Here is a 21,643-nt window from a genome sequence, read left to right as displayed (position 1 = left end):
CCCCCCACCCCCACCTGTGGCGCTCCCCCTCTACGTTACTCCCGCCCACCTTCGGCGCCGGAAGCTCCCGCTCCTCTCGTACCTCCCCCCCCCAACTGCGGCGCTCCCCAACCCTGGATGCCCCATCACCCGACGAGCTCCCCGACTGGCCGGTGGCGCGCCCCAGCCCCGCCCGTCCCGCCGGCCGGCCCCCGCGTCCTGGAGCCCGCCCTTGGCCGCCCATTGGCGCGCGCCGAGCGGGCGGGGCGGACGGTTCTAAGTCGCTGCGGCGCGGGCGGGGGCACTGCCTGCTGAGCACCCGCCCCAGCACTGTCTCGGCCTGCTCGCCATGGACGACGACGATCTCGCCAACCGCAAGGTCTTCTTCCGAAAGTGCTTGGAGCACCTCTCCGGGGCCGGCAAGGCCATCGGAGTGCTGACCAGCGGCGGGGATGCCCAAGGTGCGCGGCCGCCTGACCGGGCCGGGGGATAAGTGATGGGAGGAGGGACCGGGAAGAAGGGATGGGGTACCCGGGGCTAGCGGGGACAAGCGATGGGAGCCCCAGGAAGAAGCGAGGAGGAGGGGGTCCTGCGGATCAGAGCAGGGTGGGGGAGAAACCCCGGGGCCCGGGAACCGCAGGGGTACCTTCCGGGGCAGGAGTGGGCGGTGCAGCCTCAGAAGGAGTCGCTGCGGGGGGTGGGGGGCAGGAGGAGGGAAGAATGTGGCCTTAGGATCCTTTATCAGGAAGATCAATTAATTTTCCCCCTCCGCGTTCAGTTTTTAAATTGAGACTGGCGGTGGGGTCTCCTGGACGGCGCTCGGAGGTCATTTCTCGTCCGAGTCGCAGGGTGGGGCCGACGCCCCTGGGAAGCTTAGGAGCCGCGCGGCCACCTGGATGCCGCGGCCCCCACATCGCCCGCACCCCGCCCCCCACCGGGTGGAAACAACGGCTGGGTCCCCGCCACGCGTCCTGCGGATCGGCGTCCGTCGCGCGGCGCGGGCGGGGTCCCCGCTGTTGCATGGTGTGGTGCGGCGGGGGGCGCGAGGGGACCCTGCCAGGGATGCCCAGCGGCCGGGTTTCCGCTGGAGACTTTTTAAAAGGTTTCCGCCGCTTTCCTGACAAAACAGAAAACTGAAGTGGGTCACTAGGCCCGCCCCGCCAGCCTCCTCTGGCTGGGAAGGACCAGGAAGCGGGGACTCCGGAACGTCACCAGCGCCCGGGGCGCGGACTCCAGCCCACCTCCCCCCACCATGTGGAGGCAGATTTGGGGGAGAAGGGGACCCAAGCCCAGGGCCCGCGCACATCCAAAGAGAGTACTGAAATTTAAAGGAGGGGGTGACATGGCCACGCCTGGGCCCCTGGCGCTGGGTGCACGTGGGGCCACAGGGAATCCCAGGCGGTGGGGTTTCCTGATCCAGGTAAATCCCTGGATGGGGCGGGCCGCCCGCTAGAAAGTGGATCACCGCTTTGCCGGCGGATGCGTCCCTGGAGCCTAAGATCGCCCAGGCTGGAGACGCCTCCCCGAGCTGGGTTAGGTTTTTCTTTCCTCCTCTTCCTCCTACCCCCGGTGCCTGGTTTTTCCAGGTTTCCAGGCCACACCAGGTGGAGGGATGCGCAGGTGCTGCGCCCGGCGCCCTCACCTCCTGCCCACCGCCCACCGCGCGCGTGACCTTGCCTCGCCCTTGAGCCGGGCGGGGCTGGCGCGGGGGCGGCAGGTTGGGGCGCTGTGGCCGCAGCCCCGCCCGCCGCGCGTCTACGTGATGCCCGGCCAGTCGCCGCCCGCGCACCCTGTGCCCTTGTTCCTAGGCACCTGGCGCGCAAAGCGCGCAGTAGGTGAGGGGAAGGCATTCCAGCGCCTGCAGCGTCCCCAGAGCGTCCCCAGAGCGTGAGTCCCTGGCGAGACCCGCCTCGTCCTGTTGGGGGCGGCGACTGCGGCGCCAGTCACCGCCCCCACTCCACGGGCCCCCTTTGCGTCTGCGAGGGAAGCCAGGCTGTTCTGTCTGATCTGGTTTCTAGTAAAGGGAGCCCCGGTATAAACATTCCGGAGAAGGAAAATGTTGTGATAGAGCCAAGGCCCGGATTGGCCCGGATTGGGGAAATACAGTGAAACCGGGGACATCGCCCACGTGACTTCAGTGAACACCTAAAGGTGTGCCACGTGGAGCCCTGGTGGGGTCGCGGTGGGGTTAAGAGAGGCTTTCCTGTCACACGGCGTGAAAAGCACATGCGTCTTGGAGACCTGCCTTGGCACAAATTAGGAAGCATCTTGTGTGAATCTTAATCTGCCCTGAAAGGGTAAACAACGGTGGCACAGGAAGAGGAACTAGTCTCTAAAACCACCAGGCTTCAAGGCCAGAGTTTCAAGGTTATTTTACAGTTAAGGTGTTGTGTCTGTTGAAAAAAATATTTATGGGTCACTCTTTGGAATCTCTGCCGAAGAGTGTGCTCGGCTACCTGGTGAATGAGGAGCTGCACTGGAGATGATGGTGTAACCCACAGAATCAGCGTTTCTGTTAGTTGGCCTGGCTCAGCCACTTGTGAGTGGCTCTGATAGAGGCACGAGGCCCACGTCTGCTGGTCAGTGGAAGAGGCTACTCCGAGAACCCAGGTTACATGAGAAGCCTGCTCTGTTAGCGTCAGGGCCGCGGGGGAGGCCTGATGATCTGAGCTGGCACATCTGGGGTGGCCCAGGGAGAGCCCCTGTGCTCTGGGCATTTCACCCCAGGTGGAGGGGAGGCCTCTGACTCGGGGTTTTTCTTGGACTTCATGCAAAGCACGATCTCCTGCTTTTTTGTCCTGTCTTAGACCTGATGGAGCATCTGGACCCATTTCCTTCTGAGAAAGCTCGTCTGGACACGTGCTCAGAGGGGCTGGTCTTAGCAGCAACACCTTGACAAGGTCATTCCCAGAGATATTGTCTGAGATGCTCAGCTTTTTTGCCATTTGTATCCTGACTCCAAATTCTGTCAGCACTTGATTTTCCCTGCGATAGGGACAGTCTTGCTCCTACCTAAGATCTAGGGGAGCATATGCAAGGCTTAATGTCAGTTGTGAAATTTTGGTCAAATTCCCCCGGCGGGGGTGATGGTGGTGAGCACAGCTACAATTTATTGGGCACGTTTTGTGTCCCGGGAGCTTTACAGGCCTGGTCACATTGCTCCCAGGTATGTATGTCTTTGTTCTGGAGGTGGGGAGAAAGACCCACAAAGACATAAGTGACTTGGTTGGGTTACACAGCTCCTGTGTGGCAGTCGGCAGGATTTAAACCAACTTCTGTCGGATGTCAGTCCAGGACTTTCCAGTAGGCCATGCTCTTCAGGGGCCTTGTAAAGTGAAAGTCCAAGTTTTAAAGATTTTATTTATGTATGTATGTACTTATTACAGAGGGGGGGTAGGAGGGGCAGTGGGGGAGAGGGAGAGAGAATCCCAAGCAGACTCCTGCTGAGCGTAGAGTCTGACTCTTAGATCAGGTCTTAGAAGACCTTGAGATCATGACCTGAGCTGAAATCAAGAGTGGGGGGGGGGCGCCTGGGTGGCTCAGTTGTTCAGCGTCTGCCTTTGGCTCAGGGTGTGATCCCGGCGTTCTGGGATCGAGCCCCACATCAGGCTCCTCCGCTGGGAGCCTGCTTCTTCCTCTCCCACTCCCCCTGCTTATGTTCCCTCTCTCGCTGGCTGGCTGTCTCTCTGTCAAATAAATAAAATCTTTAAAAAAAAATTAAAAAAAAAGAAATCAAGGGTCGGATGCTTCGCTCACTGAGCCGCTCAGGTGCCCCCAGATGATTTTTCAACACCTTTGGTAGTGGAGCAGAAAACATCTTTTTACAGGGATAGCACTAGGTTAGCCGAAGCCATGCGACACTTGATACCAGAGTGATGAAGCCCTTAGTTTTCCAGTCAAATTCAGTACCTATTAAAAAACAAAAGAAGAAAATCCTGCATCTCTATTCCTCTTGCCCCAGCCCTGTCCACTAAGGAAGACTAAATCTAGGGCTAATTATTTTTCTCCTTCTTTGGGTTTCTTCTGCTGTCACAAGGAATGTCTGCAAGCTTAAACTGATTTTCCACCTTGCTGGACAGACAGCCTTTCCATGACTAAGTAGCCACCCTCCAGCAAGATTGTGTCATCCACCAAAAATGATTCATGGGCGTAGACACAGACTGTGGGATCAGCCCGGTGCAGATGAGAAGGTGGAGAAATTGAGTGCCCCTTGCGGGCAGCGAGGCTATAAAGTCCTCTTTGGCCTAAGGCAAAGCAAACGTGAACACAGTATCCAGAGCTCACATAAACTGAGTCTCTGTCAGTCTTAAGAAAGAGCCTCAAGAAGCACTGACGTTTGCTGGTGGCGGGCGCTACGCAGGTGTGTGCTGACTTGTTCTCCGTTCATGCGGGAGCAAGCGGGCTTGGCGGGGAACTGGTTTCTTCGCGTTCTGAGCGGTAGAGGGGCCGGGCCGTGCGGCCGCAGAGACGACAGACAGCGGGAGGGCGTCCCTCCGTGCGTGTCTCGAGTCCGGCCTGGTATGTGGCGCGAGGCAGGCTCTCGGAGGTTAGCTGGAAGGCTCCCCTGAATCTCGCTTTCATGAAATGCCAGGTGACTGCGGTACTGGCTCCTTCCTTTCCTCATTATGTCATTTCAGGGACTTGAACCTTCACTAATCAAAAGCACTCTTTTATCTGCAGAGCAGTATCTGGGAAAGGCTAATGCCTGAAAGCTTGGAGCTCTACTGCCACTAATGGCTGGACCCCGGGCACAGGGCGGTTCCGCCACTGACCGCGTATTGCTGGAACACGGCCCTGGGGTCCCGCTTGTGCGGGTTCCTTCTGTGCTCGCCTGGAGCTGTGTTGGCTGCAGAGCCCAGCTCAGTGCAGAGGGAAACGGCGGGGGGGGGGGCACTGGACATCTCGTCTCCCCCGACTCGGGGGCCCCTTACTGTCCTGGAACTCTGCACAGCTACATTCTATAGTGAGGGGACTTCTTTTCCATGTAAAATTTAGTAATTGATTCAGCAAGCACGGTTGCGTTTAGGAGGCCACGTGTTCGAAATTCAGCGCTCACCCTGTGAATGCCGTGGGCAGTCAGCCGCTAAGCCCTCTGCTGTAACGCACACACTCTGCGTGGCACAGCTAGGCGCCTCTTAGAAGCTAGACACTTCGTCATCTTCAGAAAAACTCAATCCTGCCTTGGGGGGGAGCAAACAGCTTCGGTTCAGAACTGAAACCTTTCATCAGGGAGAGTTGGGGCCCATGGGACACGCTGCACCAACCTGATGAGCCGTCAGAAGCAATCACCGTTAGAGACCTGGAGGCCAGCAACGTGGTAAAGGCAAACGTTGGGACACCAAACCGTACACCGAGTGCCGTTGTAACTAGGTCGGGAAGATGTATTTGGGTAAGGAACAGGTGGTCTCTGTTGAGAAAAAGTGGGCCTGGCACGGTGCTCCATTCTTATTTGCCGCAGTGCACCTGCCAGGAAGCCCCGTGCCCTCCCCCTGCCCCTTTAACCCGTGCATCTTCGCCACCATATACTTAGCATGCTGGGAATTACAGTAATTGTGCTTGTCAAGACAAGAAGCAGCAAAGCGTGGGGCAGAGAAGCGCCTCGAGAGTCAAGACACTGATTAATAGGTCCTGGTTCCTGGTTCTCTCTGCTGGCGGTGGGCAGGGCCTCCATTCTTCATTTGCAAAATGAAGGACACAGAGTCACTGAACCGCAGTCCTCTCCCCTCCTCCCTCCTTCCTCCCCTTTTCTCTTCCCTTCTCTCCAGTGCATGTCTTCAGTGGAAGGAGGAGGACCCTAGGAGGTGCAGAAGAGAACGGGCAGCACATGGCTCAGGTCCCCGTTAGCCCTGCTGCCCTGGGGGCTCACGAGCTTCCTCCCTCCTGGTTGTGTAGCCGCTGCCGAGGGGTCTTCCTGAGTTACACGTTCTGAGTCTGTGGGTCTGGGTCTAGTGGGGGCCTGAGAATCACATCTGGTCCCTCAGGTCGGCCCAGCACCACGCTTGCGTCCTGGGTGCATGGGGTCGTTTCATAGCATGGCTTTTTGACCTTGATAAGGACTGACCTTGACTGGGAAGGTTGATTAACATAGGATCCCTTGTATAAAAAGGTGTGAATGAGTGACCTGGCTGGACGTTTCTTTTGGCCAGAAAATGGTCGGGAGAGTGGTGTAGGGTGACTGGTTCAGCTCTGGGTTAACATTCCTATGGTTTGGCTCTCCTTTTCATGTCACCCTCCCACCGATGAAGGAACAGTGACCGCCGAGGTGAGAAGTCGTGCCTCTGGCAGACAGAGGACCCACATCTCTCAGGGAGCTGGCACTGAGGGCTGGAAGCGAGCCAGACCTGGGAAAGAGCCCCTGTTTCTGGAAGGCCCTGGCACCTGTGGTCAGGGACCCTCCACCCGACCCACAACCCACCGGGGGCTGAGGGGTGTGCTGGGGCAAAGCAGCCTGGCGGGCGCCACATATGTACAGGGCCTGGGAGGAGGAGGTCAAGGCCAGATGGGTGAGGCTGTGGGGAGGCGCAGGCAGTGAGGACTTTGGATTCACCTGGTGGGAGCAGGGAGGCCACTGCAGGCACTGGCTGCTTCTGATATGGGTAGTTTTGTGGCGTGGCCAGGAGGGGTCGGGTGGGAAGCCCACATTTAGGGTCTCACGGGGAGCAGGATTGGGCGGTAGCTGGAGGGCTGCAGGGGTGAGGCTGGGGCCCCTGCGGCAGGGTGCCCTGTGACGTCCAGAGGTGTGGGGTGGGTTTGCTCCTCTGGACAGCAGGAGGAAATGCGGGGAACGGGAGCAGAGGTGGAAGCAGGTAGGCTGGTGAGAGAATGTTCTTCACAGCAGTGCTTACACTAGTGAGCAGTGGGAAGACCAGCGAAAACCCATCAGCAGGAACTTGGCTACGTTAGGTCCCTGGAAGGGAACAGTCATCCCCTTTTACAAAGAGCTTTGCAGCAATTCCCGCGGCAAGATACAGCCCTGCTACAGAGTAGATTCAAAACGGGGTCCCACGCTGTGCGGGACAACAAGGCTCGCGTTCGAAGCCCCTTACGTGTGTAACTTTATCCTGTCACCACATGAAAACAGTTGATTGTAAATGTATATTTTATCCAACCTAGTATTCAATCCCTCATCGGTGTAAAGATCATCAGTAAGACACCCCACATTCTTTTTTTCCATGCTGAGCCCCGCAGTCCGCCCTCACTCTGACACCACGCATCTCTGGGGCCAGGGTCGTCCCAGGCACCGTGGGGTTCGGCACCTGGGATGGCCATCGCAGCTGGTATTCACAGGGTCCCTACCCAGTGTTTGTGTTGAAGCTCGGATGCCACGCAGTGGACGCTGGGATGCAGTGTGTGGCCGGCGAACTCCCACGTGGCCCGTGCAGGGCCTTCTTTTCCAGATGTCCCCTCGGCTGGCTTCTTCCATTCTCTGTCATTAGGGCTTCTGGAGGAGGCCTGGCTAGCTCCCTCCCCGCGCCCCACAGAACCCCACAGGACCCCACGCCCAGTTCCCCAGCCCTGCTCTGCTTTGTGTTCTTAGCCCCTGCCTCCGCTGGGCGCGGCGTGTGTGCTCATCGGTGACTGTTCCGTCAGTGAGGCAGAGAGAAGGGGCCCCATCCCTGTGCATCGGATGGGTGCCACTCCCCTCGCAGGCCCATCTCAAGCTTCCCTCTGACTTTTCTGAGCTCAGTGACTTGGCTGGTACAGATGCAGAGACGCTTGGCTTGTTTCTGATCTGCGGGGCAGCGGGCATCCGGACACAGAGCTCCTTGGGACCCTCTTCCCCTCCGACCTACATTACTGAATGGGGAAGCTGCTACCGGGCACTTTAGGAGCCATACGTGTGTCTGTGACACATGCTGACATCTTTGCTTTGGTACAAAACCGAGAACGACACAATTTCAGGGGGAAGCCAGTAAGACAACCGAACAACCTGATTTTATTTTTCAAAAAAAATTGAAGTACGGACATTAGCGAGGGAATGGTGATAAGCAGGGGTAAATAGCCCCAGACGGCGAAAGGGTTAAGTAAGGAGACTGTACTCTTCAGATTACATAGGAAACAAGAACGAGCCCCCATTATTTTATTAGAATCAACATATCCCTTGCTTCTTACAGATTACTCCAAGGTTAAATGTCATCAGAGCAGATCTCAGGAGGCATTTGGAAACAGGTCCACTGCACTCCGTGACCTCAGGGAAGGAATGATCTTTTTTTTAAAATTTAAATTATTATTAATTTTTTTTATGTTTTAAGTTTTTGTTTCCATTCCGGTATAGTTAACATGCAGTTTCCTATTAGTGTCAGATACACAGTATAGTGACTGACTGAACAATTCCTTTTTTTCACTCGTTCATTTATTTTTATTTATTTATTTATTTATTTATTTAAAAATTTTCATTCTTTATGTTAGTCACCATACCGTACATCATTAGTTTTTGATGTAGTGTTCCACGATTCATTGTAAGTTTGTATTTTAATTCAGGAAGGAATGATCTTAACGGCCGCTCTTCCCTGCAGGATATTTTAGTAAGAAGCAGCAGATATGTAAAATCAAGACAAAGGTTTAATGACCTGTTCTGTCCGTCGCATTTGAAGTACTGATCAATCACACAGTTCCCACTCAGCTGCTCCCTCATTTTTTCAAGGTTCGTTCATTTTTGGTTCCCATAACCAGCCTCTCCATTCCCTGTAGGCCAGGGTCTAAATTTTTGCCAGTGACGACGATGAGGTTACTTTCCAAATAATAAGATTCGGACTTGGTAGCAGGATTACATTTTCCCCTGGTAATAATCAGGAGAGTTGTTTGAATTCCCAGATCTGGCTACCAAAACAGAAGCAAAAGCACGAGGAACGAAGCCCATTGTCCAAACTGTGTGTGACGGAAGTTGGGGGGGGCATGGGGCGTTCTCTGTTGTGCTTGGTTTTTGTCCTCCAGGGTCCCCTCCTTGGAAGGTGTCCACCCGCAGGGCCCAGCCCTACACCCCATTCGCAGGGAGCTTGGGCAAACCCAGCAGACCCTGCCCCAAACAATGAAACCCAGAATTGGGGCCCAGCAGGCTCAGGGCTCCCTTCGGAGATTCTAAGCGCAGCCATTGTACCAGAGGGATTTCGCTGGTCTTTTAAGTTAAAATACAACGGAGACCAAGGTCTACGCTCCAGCTGTGCCCTTTATTAATTCTGTTCCCCTGCTATCCCTTTGTCTGCTCCGAGCCTGACTTCCTCACCCCTCCTGGGGGATTCGGACCCCACAGGCTTCCCCTGAGCATCCATCCCCCCCAGAGCTGGAGGCACATCTCCCCAGGCCCCACTCCCAGGGCTGGCCCCAGCTGCGGAAAGGGGCCAGCTGGTTTAACTCTGCACTCACTTTAAATGAAAGCCGAGGGAGGCTTGGAGGTAGTTGGTAGGATGTCCTGCTGCAGCTCGCCCTCCCGGGGAACTTGCAGAAGATGCTGAGCTCAGGCTCCTCTGTCCCTGTCCTTGGGAAGAGCCCCACCGCCCTCTGGGGGCTCTGCCAGGGCTGATGGGACACCCAGTGCTGCTGGTGACCGGCCCTTCCCAGGTGAGCGCAGGGTCACCCCAAGAGGCTGGGGTGGGAGTCAGGCGCGGAGCTGGTGTGAGGGTGTGCGGACCTTCCAGGACGGGTCTCCTGGGCGTCCCCTCTGCGTCACGTGTCCTTGTCACAGTTTCCTCCCCCCATTTATCGTGCCTTTAGGCACGACCCTTTGGAGCTGTGTCCTTGTAAAGAAGGGGTGCTTGGGAGGGCCAAGGCCTGAGGTCGGGTATTAATCATGTTTGTCACCTGGTGACCGTGTCGGTGTGGTTGAGCGTTTGGGGTTAATTTCCCCGGGTCAGTGGCGCAGAGCGAGTCCAAGGATCCTGGAGTCTGTCGGAAGGGACCGTGAGCAGCTGTGTCTCTCCATCCCGCTAAGGGCTGCGGCGAGGCTGCGTGCGCACGGCATCGGCCGTGGAGGGGACCGGCCGTGGAGACACACGCACGTCCGCCCGCAGATGCGCTAACGCCGCACACCTGCGGCCGCCCCCCACCCAGCACACACACAGGCGCAGGGAGCTCTCCCAGGGGAAAGAGGAGTGGGTGGGGGGCTCACAGGGAGGTCTTTCTGGAGGTCAGGAGCCCCGTCTCGAGGTCAAGAGACAGCATCCCCCAGCTCTGTAGCTGCTGTCCTGGGGGAGCTGTGGGTTGTGCTGTGTAGACGAGTGTGCTGTGTAGACGGCCATGAGGTTCAAGGATGAGCATGGGTGGGGGTGGGGGAACAGGTAGGAGGAGTCCCCCGGTGGAAGATCTCTCCCTGCAGATTGGGGTGATGCGTGCAGGCCCCATAGAATCCGGGGCGGGAACCTGGGCGTATTCGTGCTCCTAGAGGCTGATCTGGCAAACCACTCCGGCTGCTACCAGGACAATGCAGCAGCATGGTATTGCGTCTCTACGGGGCTCCTGTGGCTGGCTCCAGGGGGTGGACAAGGGGAAAGAACGTGGGGCAGCTTTTATGTTGTGTGTATATATTTTTAAGATTTTATTTCTGGGGCGCCAGGGTGGCTCAGTCAGTTAAAGGTCTGACTCTTGGATTCTGCTCAGGTCACTATCTCAGGACCCTGAGATCTACCTGGGGTGGGGCTTCACGCTGGGCAGGGAGTCTACTTGGGATTCTCTCTGTCCCTCTGCCCCTGCCCCCACTCTCTATCTCTAAAATAAATACATACAATCTTAAAAAAAAAAAAAAGATTTTATTTCTAAGTAATCTCTACACTCCATGTGGGGCTCGAACTCACAGCCCAGAGATCTCGAGTTGCAGGCTCCTCTGGGTGAGTCAGACAGGCACCCCGATTTTTTTTTTTTAAGACTTAATTTTTTTGGAGCGGTTTTTGTTTCATAGCAAAATTGAGTGGAAGGTACAAAGAGTGCCCATGGAGCCCTGCCGCACAGGTGCACAGCTCCCCGTCCACATCCCCACCTTGCTGCATGTGTGTTACAACCGGTGAACCTGCCCTGACCCCCCTCCCCCGCCAAAGCCCATAGTTTCCGCCAGAGTCACTGCTGGTGGTTTGCAGATGTGGAATGACTCACATCCACCATGAGCACCAGGGAGAATAGCATCACTACCTCCCCTGCGCCCAGCCCCTGGCAACCCTGATCTTTTTACTGTCTCCATAGTTTTGTCTGTTCCAGAATCTGTTTTTTTTTTTTAGCAGTAAGAATGTATTTATAAATTATGTAATAACTAACCAAAGAGAAAAAACTGTTTCAAGTCACTCCAGCCGCTGCGTGGATAATGTTAGAGGGACATGGCAGGATTCCGGGCAAATGTCAGGAGAAATGTCAGTTTTACGGGCAGGGGCTGTGGAGGGCGTGTGTACTGGGCGTGAGCCCGAGAGCTGTGCCTCTGGCGAGAGCGGGAACACGTGCAGAGGAAAGGGGCGTGAGGGCTCACAGGAGCTGATTGTTGAGTTGGAGGGTCTGGAGGGAGGACACCTGTTAATCGGTAGCTCGTTCAAAGTCTCCGTGTCCTAAGCATGGTTTGAACATAAGTAATGAGACTTCGGACACACACGTCCGCGTCCTTGTAGATTTCACCGTGCATGCACCGTGGACTGACTGCTAAGGTCCGCGGCTTGTCCAGCTATGGGCCTACGGCAGCCTTTCAAACTCTGCGCCTTCGAGAGCCGACGGCCTTTTCTTGTATCTCAGACCAGCGTCCATGCTACGTGAACATTTCTGCCCATCTTAGCAGGTTTACCGTTCCCGTACACACGAATGGAGGCTCTGTGTCTGTTACCCTCCTGGCAGCCACGGCGCCTTCCGTGTGCCGTTAGCAGGAGTGGCCTTTACTTCGTGGCCCGTGTTCTCCAGCATCTTCAGTCCTGACGTTGGTTTCTGAAATAAAAATTCGTGGAGAAGGCAGACTGGAGCTGTGGGGTGGGTGTGTGCTGGGAGTTTGCCTGAACCCCAGGCACTGTGCATTGGAGGGTAGGGACTGTGTCCTCAACGGCCTTTTAGCCACGGTGATGACACAGGATTCTGCAGGGGTGAAATCCAGACCTGGTCTCAACACTGGTTGCATAGCCCAGATGGGCCGTTCAAAAGTGGGGCTCCTCGGGAGAGAGAATGGAGTGTAGCAGACACACAAGACCATGTTGCACAGAGCTGCTTTTCGGGACGCCTGGGGGGCTCAGTCAGTTAAGCATCTGTCTTTGGCTCAGGTCATGATCCCGGGGTCATGGAATGGAGCCGCATGTCAGGCTCCCTGCTTAGTGGGGAGTCTGCTTCTCCGTCTGCCCTTCACCCCGCTCATGCTCTCTCTCTTGCATACTCTCTCTCTCAAATAAATCTTAAAAAAAAAAAAGCCACTTTTAATAAGTAACAACCCCTGGGAAAGTGTGAAAAATGCCCTAGATTTCTCTCGAGTAGGTATTGTTTATAGTATATTGGTTTAATTTTTCTTTTAATAAAACAGCATGACTTATTTTGAATTTAAGGCCATTGATGAAAAAATTGTTTTATGGGGTGCCTATGTGGCACAGTCGTTAAGCGTCTGCCTTCGGCTCAGGGCGTGATCCCGGCGTTATGGGATCGAGCCCCACATCAGGCTCTTCCGCTATGAGCCTGCTTCTTCCTCTCCCACTCCCACTGCTTGTGTTCCCTCTCTCGCTGGCTGTCTCTCTCTGTCAAATAAACAAATAAAAAAGTCTTTAAAAAAAAATGGTTTTACCTTGGTAGCTAATGAAATTATGTATTTTTCTTTCATCTTCTCCTCAAATCACCGAAATTGTCCTTTTCCATATAAATTTGAGTTGGCCTAACGGCACATGAACACCCGTCCCCTCTGGTGCCTAGCGGGTGGTGTTGCCTCCCCCCCCCCCCGCGGGTTGGCGCCCCACTCTGCCTGCCGCGACTCTAAGGTGACATTGACCCCAGAGGGATGCACCAGGCCCGTCGTCCCCACGAGGAGCCTTCTGGGTGGGCACGCGGTTCACCGCTGTCCCAGCGGGTCCAGTGGCAGCGTCAGAACTGCCCGGCCTGGTCGCTGACCGCTGTCCCTGTTCCTCCCGCAGGTATGAACGCCGCTGTCCGAGCTGTGGTGCGCATGGGAATCTACGTGGGGGCCAAAGTGTACTTTATCTATGAGGTCAGTGTCGCGTCTCCCGCCTGCTTTCTCTGACTCGGGGACCTGTGCCTTGCGCCTGCCCGGGCGCTGCTGCCCCGGTTGGGAACGCTCAGGCCAGGCCAAGCCAGGGCCCCAGGGGCCGGGGGTCCCGCAGGGGCGCGGGGAGGGGGTGGCGCTCCCTGGTCTACGTGCAGGTCTGAGCTCTGTGGCAGGGAGGGTGGGGGGAGGGGAGAGCCCACGGGGCACAAAATGGTCTCATGGGATTAGTGTATTTATTTGTAGTCCTCCTTCCCTATGGAAGTGATATATTCATTTAATACGGGGGTGACTTTGAATCAGCGTTGAGGTAAAGCGGCCATTTTGAGCTTTTCATCATGACCCAGACCACCTCCCTAACCACCTTCTATGTGTTAACTTCGAGACCAACCACCTGAAACAAGACAGCGGCCCCAGACGTCTCCCGGGGTCCTGACCTCGGAGAAGTAAGCCAGGTTTGGAGGGAAGGTGCCAGTGCAGTTTGGACTCATGCTAGTTATTTCAAAAACTACCAGGAAAAAATAGTTTCTATTTACTTTTTAAATTTATGAAATCTGATAAAGCCAAAAACACGGAAAGAAGCGCGTATGTTTTTTAAATGGCTTGATTCCTGCAAAGCCACCGTTCGTATTTTGCATTCGGAATCTTCCCAGGATTGCGTGTGAAAGTCTGGAAGGGAATCTGGACACTATTAAAACCACAGCAGATATGTCTTTTGTATGTGTTTTGTGCCCATTTTCCGCACGCTTTGCAGCGACCCCGTCGGTGTCCGCGGTATCCCCATCGCGGGCACGTTCCACTCCCAGTCGGCTGAACTATGTAGGTCACGCCCCGCTTTCCAACCGTCCTAGCGCAGAAGACCTACGCGGGTGTCTGGGATTACCCTGATCCCCAGACAGACAAGTGCCCGGGAATGGCCCTCATGAGGGGTCTGACACCAGGTCCAGCCCCTGCAGGCCCCAGCCGGTCCAGAAGCGGTGGCGCCGGGCGCCTGTCCCGTGTGCGGGGCGCCGGCCTAACCCCCCCTTCCGGGAGCTGGCGCGGGTTCCGGTGCTGGCTGCCCCGTCCTTTACTCCTTCTGGGCAGTGGCTGTTCACAGGCCTGTGCTTAGTGGGCCACGTAATGGTTTGTGTATCGTTCGCTGGAAAGAGGGGTTTTTTTTGCCCCGGGCTCTGGTGTGCTGTTCTGAGCTGTGGTTCTGTGAGTTTGGGGGTTGTGTTTGCCTGCTTTGGGCGATGTTAACACGATGGGCCCAGTCAAAGCATTTCCAGACTGTTGTCTGCTCCTGTTCTGTGTGGCTCTCTCTGGGGTCACGTGGCGCCTGTGGGCATCCGCCCTGGGCTGCTGGCCGCCAGCTGCCCGCTCACCGGTGCGGACGAAGCGTCAGGCTCCCCAGGCTCCCCAGGCTCCCCCGGCTCCCCCATCCCCTCCGCCGGTGGTTACTGTCAGACAGGTGTCCACACGTGTGTGCGTTCCTGCTACTGCCGCAGACTGCATGCACACAGACCGCTCTGCCTTTTTATCTTATTTTATACCATTTTCGGGAGGGGTTGCCCTCTGCCTTAGAGCTGACAGAGACCGCCACCCCCTGGCCTGACCACAGTTCCTACGTGAACGTGGTTTTAAAAACCTTTAGGGGGTTGGGGCAGCCTCAGCTTGGGTTCTTGTGTTGTAATTAACAGCGTGTTTTCAGATCCGCTGAAGACGGATCCGCCTGGACCCCCCCGGCTTACAGCATGCGGGCCCCGCAGTGCGTGTCACCCTGGCTGGGGACGCTGTGGTGGTGCGCGGGGCTGCGCTCTGTCACCAGCCACCGCTGGGTCTTCGCGGTGACAGCGGGTGTGGGAGGGAAGGGAAGGAAGTCCTATGCGGTGTTTCATAGTGAAAGAAACTGACCCGTGTTTCTTTAGAAAAAGACCGTTTGCTTTGTCTGTGTCTGTCTGTCACCGGCGGGGCTGGGGAGAAAGCTCACGTGCCCCATCAAACCTCTGACCGGGGTGGGATCTACGCCCAGGGGCGTGAATGTCTGGACACGTTTTTTGGCTCAGCGTCCTGCCATGCCCGGAACAGCTCCCACGACAAGGAATCCATGCTCTGGCCCCAGTGTTCGCAGTGCCGTGGTCAGGAAGCCCCACGTTGAACCGAGGGCCGGGCGTGTCCTTGGTGTGAGTGTCGTGGGGGCCCGGGGGTGGGCCTGTGCGCGTGCACAATCTTTGGGTGTGGAAGCTGACATAGGGACGTGGATGTTAATCCTTCAGACTTGAGACGTGTTTCTGTTGGTTTTATTGGGTCTGTGTTCTGGGGGTTTTTAGATAGGCTATTTAGTGGGACTTCCGTTACCAGACTTCACGCATTCCCAGCTGAGGAATGGAGCTGGAACACAGCAGCCACGCCCACACGTAGGAACGTTGGGGGTTCCTCAGGAGAAGAGCGTCTTGGATTTTCTTCGGAGGAGTCTTGACCTAGAAACCAGATGCACCCATCCCATTGTCCGCTGGGAGAGGTGGCCTGCCTTCCGAGGCCCGCTTTCATCCTGACCACTTTTTTTTTTTTTTTAAGATTTTATTTATTTATTTGACAGAGAGAGAGAGCGAGCACAAGCAGGGAGAGCAGCAGAGGGAGAGGGAGAAGCAGACTCCCCGCTCAGCAGGGAGGGGGACACGGGGCTCGATCCCAGGACCCTGAGACCATGGCCTCAGCCGAAGGCAGACGCCTAACTTCTGAGCCACCCAGGTGCCCCCAGATCCCGTTTCTTTCAGGGAAACGCAGGGGGTCTGTGCAGCTTCTCCGTCAGGAAGCGCCAGAGAGAATGTGGGTGTAGGGTACTGAGGGTCAGGGCGACTGTATCTTCATAATAACTGGTTTACTGGTAATTGGGGCCTTGGATGGAGGATAGAGGGTGCGTGGGGAGAAGAGCGGAGGGGACAGTCTGTGGCTCGGCCCCAGGAAGAGACGGGGAGCAAACAGGAGTGGCCTGGAGCTGGACTCGTTTGAACTGAAGTCACTGGTCTGGAGAGCGTGCCATGCTTCTCGCGACACCCCTCCCCCTCCCCTGGGAAGGAGAAACTGTAGGGAACCAGGCCTGTTCTTCACGGCTGCATGGGGGTGGTCCTCGGCCTGCCTCAGACCCTCGGGCTTTGCCCTGGGAGACAGTTTGCAGTACCCTCTGCTCTTCGTGAGGGATGTCGACGACCCTGTCTCTGAAATCCAAACCTGAGACCTGCCAGTTTTTCCTAACTCCTCCGTACCTCCTCGTGTGACTGTCCCTAAGATGGGGCCGGGGGTGCTGGCCAGGACCACCCCCTACCTCACAGTCGTGACGGAAATGTCTCCAGACGTTGGCACTTGTCCTCTGCGGGGGCAAACTCACCCCTGTCGGGCACGGCCGTCCGAGACCTATTTGGGCTCGAATTGAGATGTTTGGTTTTATTTTTTAAAACCTCGTTCAGCCATCTGTCCCACACGTGTGTTCATTGGCGGTCTAATTTCTAAGCTTGCCTAGGCCCACCTAAACAGTTAAACACGTTAGTGTTATGTAAACAAAGGATTTGAGGGTCTTTTCCTCAGCAGAAAGTTGGTGGGAAGCGTACTGATGGGAGAACACTGGCATTTCTGCTGAGGGCCTGGCACCGGCTTTCTGCCGTCTGGCTGCAGCTGGAGAGGCCGTAAATCTGGGGCAGGGCTACGTGTGGTGCATGCCGAGCCCAAGGGCGCCGTCTGGGGAGGCTGGACACGTGGCAGATTAACCCATTCTTTCCCCCGACAGAGCCAGTTGATCTTTTTTTTTTTCTTTCTTTCTCCTTTTAGACTAGGGTTTTTCCTTAGAGACCGACAAGTATCTTTAGCTGCTTGGGGACGGTGAGGGCAAGGACACTACATGGTTACAAGGGCGTGCTCAGGAGACCGTCCTGGCTTTCGGTGGACCAGGGGGAGGAGATCTGTTAAGTTCTCTGTTCCTGTGATCTTGGTGGCAGAGATAGGCCAGTCCTATTTCATGCAATCTGTGGGCTCAAAATCTTACTAGCTGAAGGTTTTTCTGTAGGTTGGAAAAAATTACAGCTCTTTAAATAGGACTAACGTGAAAAGTCTTTCCTCTTTAAAACAACACTTCCCCGTTGGGCATGCCCATCGCCCCGTCTTCGGAGCCTTGAAGGGAGGCTGGAGTGGTACCCCTCACGTTCATCAGCCGGTCGTGTTAAAAACAAGTCTCTCTGCGTGTGCTGGTCAGAATTTTCTACGGAGGGCGCCTCAGAGCGGGTCAGAGTGCTATGTGGCCTCGCCAGCGTCCTGCCGCGGGTGAAGGGTCGGACCTTGCGCCGGAGGCCCCGACGGGCTTTCTGTCTGGACCCCAGCCTCCCACCGAGCTCAGCGGGCTGGCCCTGGGCATCAGGGCTGACTTATACTCGGATAAACACGCTTTAATGTGTCCGCTAATAGATGAATACCGTTTTCTCCTTCCGAGCAGAAGCCCTCTGCCGCAGGGCACGTGACTTCTCGGATCTGATGAGCTGACTTTCACAATTTTGAGAGTCAGAAATGGCATGCTTGTGGCAGAAACACAAAGAAACCCAAACCCCGTCTTTTCCAACAGAGGGAGGCTGGGCAGGTCTTTTCGCAGACGCGGTGGTTCCCCTCCTGGCCTGACCTCCCGTTGCGGTTGGGCTCTGGGCTTCCCCGTGTGTCGTGTGAGGTGGCCGCTGGCTGGGCGGTGTGGGCCGTGCTGGGTGGCGACACCGCCTGACGGGAGGAGAGCAGACCTGGCTGCCAGGGTGACCTTTGGGGGGCATGACTGGTTTATGATCCCTGCTCTGACCTGTCCCGCCTCTGCCTCCCCCCTCCCCCAAGTTCCAGGAAGGCCGGGCACGGTGACTGGAACCACGCTGTCCCACCTGCTGGAGGCTTTACACATCACAGTTTCTGCATCTTCGCTTCCTTAAAGTCAGAGCTGCTTAACCACAAAACGTCTGTCTGAAAATAGGAACAGGATGCCCGAACGTGCAGCGGAGTGTTACCAGTCTGCAGGTGACTGGGAGGTGTAGACCGCCAAGCTGGAGCAGGCCTGGCCCTTTGGGGCTGATTCCCACAGGGCCCGTGGCTGGTGCACAGCTGGGTAGTGGACCCAGCCGAGGTCGCCCTCCGCATCAGCCCTGACTGAGCGCCTGCTCTGTGACCGGTCCTCCTACAGTCCGCATGGTGCCCTGGGCCTTTCACAGGCTCGTGCTGGTTACCGTTGCGGTGCTTTAATCACCAAAGGATGGCCTCCTTCCCCGCCTGTGCCCGTAAGTGATCACTGCGCGGCTGGTGTGTGGCTCTGCGAGCGAGCAGGCTCTCTGACCTGCAGGGTACGCACCTGCTGTGTCCCTCTGCGGCTTTGGGTTTTATCATGTTAGCAGCTTTGGCGTCCAGAAATCTGATAAAGCCGGGCGGGTCCACCGATCCCACTGGTCTCTGTTGTCAGGTTTCCACAAGCACAAAGTGCATGACCTTACATGTTCTGACCTACTGTGGAAGGTCAGAGTTTGACCACCTCTCACCGGGGACGTGTGCAGAGGTGACTCTGCAGGCATTGTCCCTGAAGTCATGGGGTCCTTGAGCAGGGGTGGCTGTCAGGCTCTTGAAGCCAGGGCATCCGTGCCCCAAAGAGTCCTGGTGGGGGCCGAGCGGGGGCTGGATGTGGGCGCGGGAAGGACTGTGTGATCTCGGGCTCTGCAGTGAACTCGCTGTAGCAGAACAGAGTCGTGATTCCTGAACTTTGACAACTGCTGCCCACCCAGAGGACCCGTGCCTGCTTCCTCCACGCCCCCTAGTCTTGCACGATGGCATTTACCAGCTCTAACACGTGCGAGCCGTTCAGAGCTGACCTCTCTACGTGCTGGCTCTCGAGTTCTGTAAGTGGAATGCTTTAATTTATTAAGGAATAAGCCAGGAAAACAAAAATATTTACTCAAGTATTTACTCAACGCAGCAAAGCCCGGGGAGAAGTCTCTGGTGTCGGTCGCCGTGATCTCTAGAAAATACTTCTGAAGGACGCGATCCTCGGTAGATTGTTTCCACTGGTAGTTGGAGTGTTAGCTTCTCAAACAGTGAGTTGTTGACCCAGTAATCCAGGAAATCAGAGGCGGAAAAACCACTGTCAAGTTGAGAAGACAGGTGCACTCATCAGACTTAAGTGTTCAAGGGGAAAAGCCCACTTGGCTGTATAGCTCAGGACTGTGATTTCCTTCTGGGCCTTTCATTCAGAAACCATTCATAGTATGAGGTCTCTTACAAGAGAAAGCCACCCGTGGGGGACTAGCTCTGACTCTCCTCAGAAGGGATTTAACAGGTGCCCAAAAATACAGGTCACGATGACCTCTGGATGCAGCACTGTCCCCAGAGGAACAAACTGGGGGGACCACGCTGACTTTGCCATCGCTCAGAACCGCTTCGGACAAGAAGTCAAACTGATTTCAGAGTCTGTGGCACGTTTTCAGATGTCACCAAAGGGATGGCGTGTGTGATGGCCTCCTGGGCTCACCCTGTGAAGGGGGATCAACGAGGCAGGCAGTGTGAGTTGAGGTTGAACACTAAGTGGGGCTTTGAAGGGTTTTCTGTGGTTTTACTCCTATGTGAGTCATCCAGCTGGCTCTGAAGGCAAAATCCGAGGAGAATTTTAGAAAACAGTTTGGGCTCTGGCTGTGCTGGGATTAAAGCACTCAAGCCTCCAAAGAGACTTCCACAGACAACAGCGCATCCGAATTTACAAATTACAGTGCATTTGTGTAAAATCAGTCGTCTTAATTTAGTAACCACTTCCTCGTAAGTGAAAGACCGCTTAAAATTGCAGTTGGGAGATACTTTGAAGGGTTGCCTGAGCCGTGAGTGTGCAAGGGAGAATGAGTCACTTCCTGCCCTGCCCAGGCGTGCGGTCGGAGCGTCCTGGGGACGCACGGATCACAAAAAATCCCTTGATTGCTCGCTTTCCCGTGGGTCTCTATGCCACACGACATGAAGTATCTTCGGAGAACGCTCTGCGTTTCAAAATAACGTGTCACGATTTACAGAACAATTTTCCACGTTCCTGCCCCAGCAGCAAAGGGATTTATCAATGCTTTTATTAAGTCACTGTTAAATGCCGAGCAAGAATCCTAAAGGCAGAGGGGATTTTTGTGCTCCCAGCGCGGCACTTGTGGGGCAGAAGCTGGACACGGTGCTTGTCCGGGGAGCACGAGCTGCTGGAATCATCCACGGGCCGGTGCTGACAGCCACTCGCAGTGGAGAGAACCCCCGACAAGCTGGGGACGGCCCCCCCAGCCTCCGTGTCCTCGTCAGCGCTGTGGGGTCTGGGGCGCCCCCTTCCCCTTGTCGCTTTGTTGACCTCGCGGTGGAGTGTGCAGAAATGACTCCTGTGGCTGTGGGCGTCGAGGGTGTTCATGTCCCATTTTTGCCAAAGCCTGTGGGTAGCGCCGTGCCCGGGACAGCCCGGTGTACTCGTGCCCTTCTGGTCTCACGAGTAATGGTTTCTCTCGTCTTCAACCCCGCGTGCACGGGCTTGGGTGGTAAGACCTCAGGCCTCCGCGTAGGGGCCACGTCCGTGTCTGCACAGTGGCCAAGGCTCTGGACTTGGCCCACTCCCCTGTGGTGCCCCGCCAACCCCGCGTCCTAGGAGTGAGCTGGGAGTCTGCACCGCGCAGACTGATGGGTGCTGGGCCCGTGTCTGAAGCATGCAGTGCCGTGGCGTGTGTGCAGTGACGGGGCCGTTCTTTCCGGGAGCTGGGAGTTTGCAGAACTTGGCGAAAGGCATTCCCGAGGCTCGCTCCTCCTCCTGTGTGTCCTCTGTCTGTCTGCGTGCCATCTAGTTATCCTCTGGCTCCCTACCTGTTTTTAATATTCTGCAGAAGATCCCTGGGACTCACTTAGAACAGGGAGGCCTTGCTTTGCAGCCTCTCTGCTTGGGGAGGGAGCTCACACCGGGGGCCCGTGTAGATAGTGCCTCTCTTAAGAGCTCCCTTTCCAGAGGCCGGGCCTGCATCCCATCACCGTCACCCTCCACAGTGACACCACAACGGCTCGGTACTTTATATGGAGCGGGCTAAGAATGCGCGACGCCCGCCCTGTACGGTTTACGGAAGTGCGTTTAGAAGGTGTGCGTCGCTGCCCCGTGAAGACGCTGGGCCTGTTCTCCCGTCCTGCATTCGGGGGGCACACGGAGGCCTGCCAGCTCCGACGTGCACCTGCTCTCGCCTTCTCTGCTTCGTTCCAGGCCACCTGTTCCTTTGCTGTTTGTCGCACGTAACACCTATGTGACGGTGACGTGCGCAGGTTTATGGGTATTGCTGTGTACATACACTGCGTAGTATAAAATGTTACGTGACTATAATGTGTGTTATATACAATGTATACTCCGTGTAATATATCAAATATGTGTTACATTTGTAATTGTAATTATATCAGTGTATTAGAAATATATAAACATGTAATTATATATCATGTATAACTTACTACATGATGTATACAATGTATATATAA

The 21,643-nt window shown here is 55.8% G+C and overlaps 1 protein-coding gene across 3 annotated transcripts in view; it reads left to right on the top strand.

Moving 5' to 3' along the window:
• Nucleotides 1-247: 247 nt before the first annotated feature.
• PFKP (phosphofructokinase, platelet) overlaps nucleotides 248-21,643 on the top strand; it is a 52,096-nt gene continuing 30,700 nt past the window's right edge. Inside the window, exons 1-2 of one of the 3 annotated variants that reach the window (XM_026478686.4) lie at nucleotides 248-440; nucleotides 13,047-13,120. In XM_026478686.4, coding sequence (XP_026334471.2) covers nucleotides 329-440; nucleotides 13,047-13,120 — 186 coding nt within the window. In that variant the 5' untranslated portion in view covers nucleotides 248-328. The remainder of the gene's footprint in view (nucleotides 441-13,046; nucleotides 13,121-21,643) is intronic. The other 2 variants (XM_057304625.1, XM_057304624.1) reach the window with 2 other exon arrangements.

Source organism: Ursus arctos, unplaced genomic scaffold, assembly GCF_023065955.2.
Source record: "Ursus arctos isolate Adak ecotype North America unplaced genomic scaffold, UrsArc2.0 scaffold_30, whole genome shotgun sequence".
Classification (NCBI taxonomy): Eukaryota; Metazoa; Chordata; class Mammalia; order Carnivora; family Ursidae; genus Ursus; species Ursus arctos.
The sequence above is the reverse complement of the archived record's forward strand: the minus strand, read 5'-3'. Positions and strand labels throughout refer to the sequence as shown.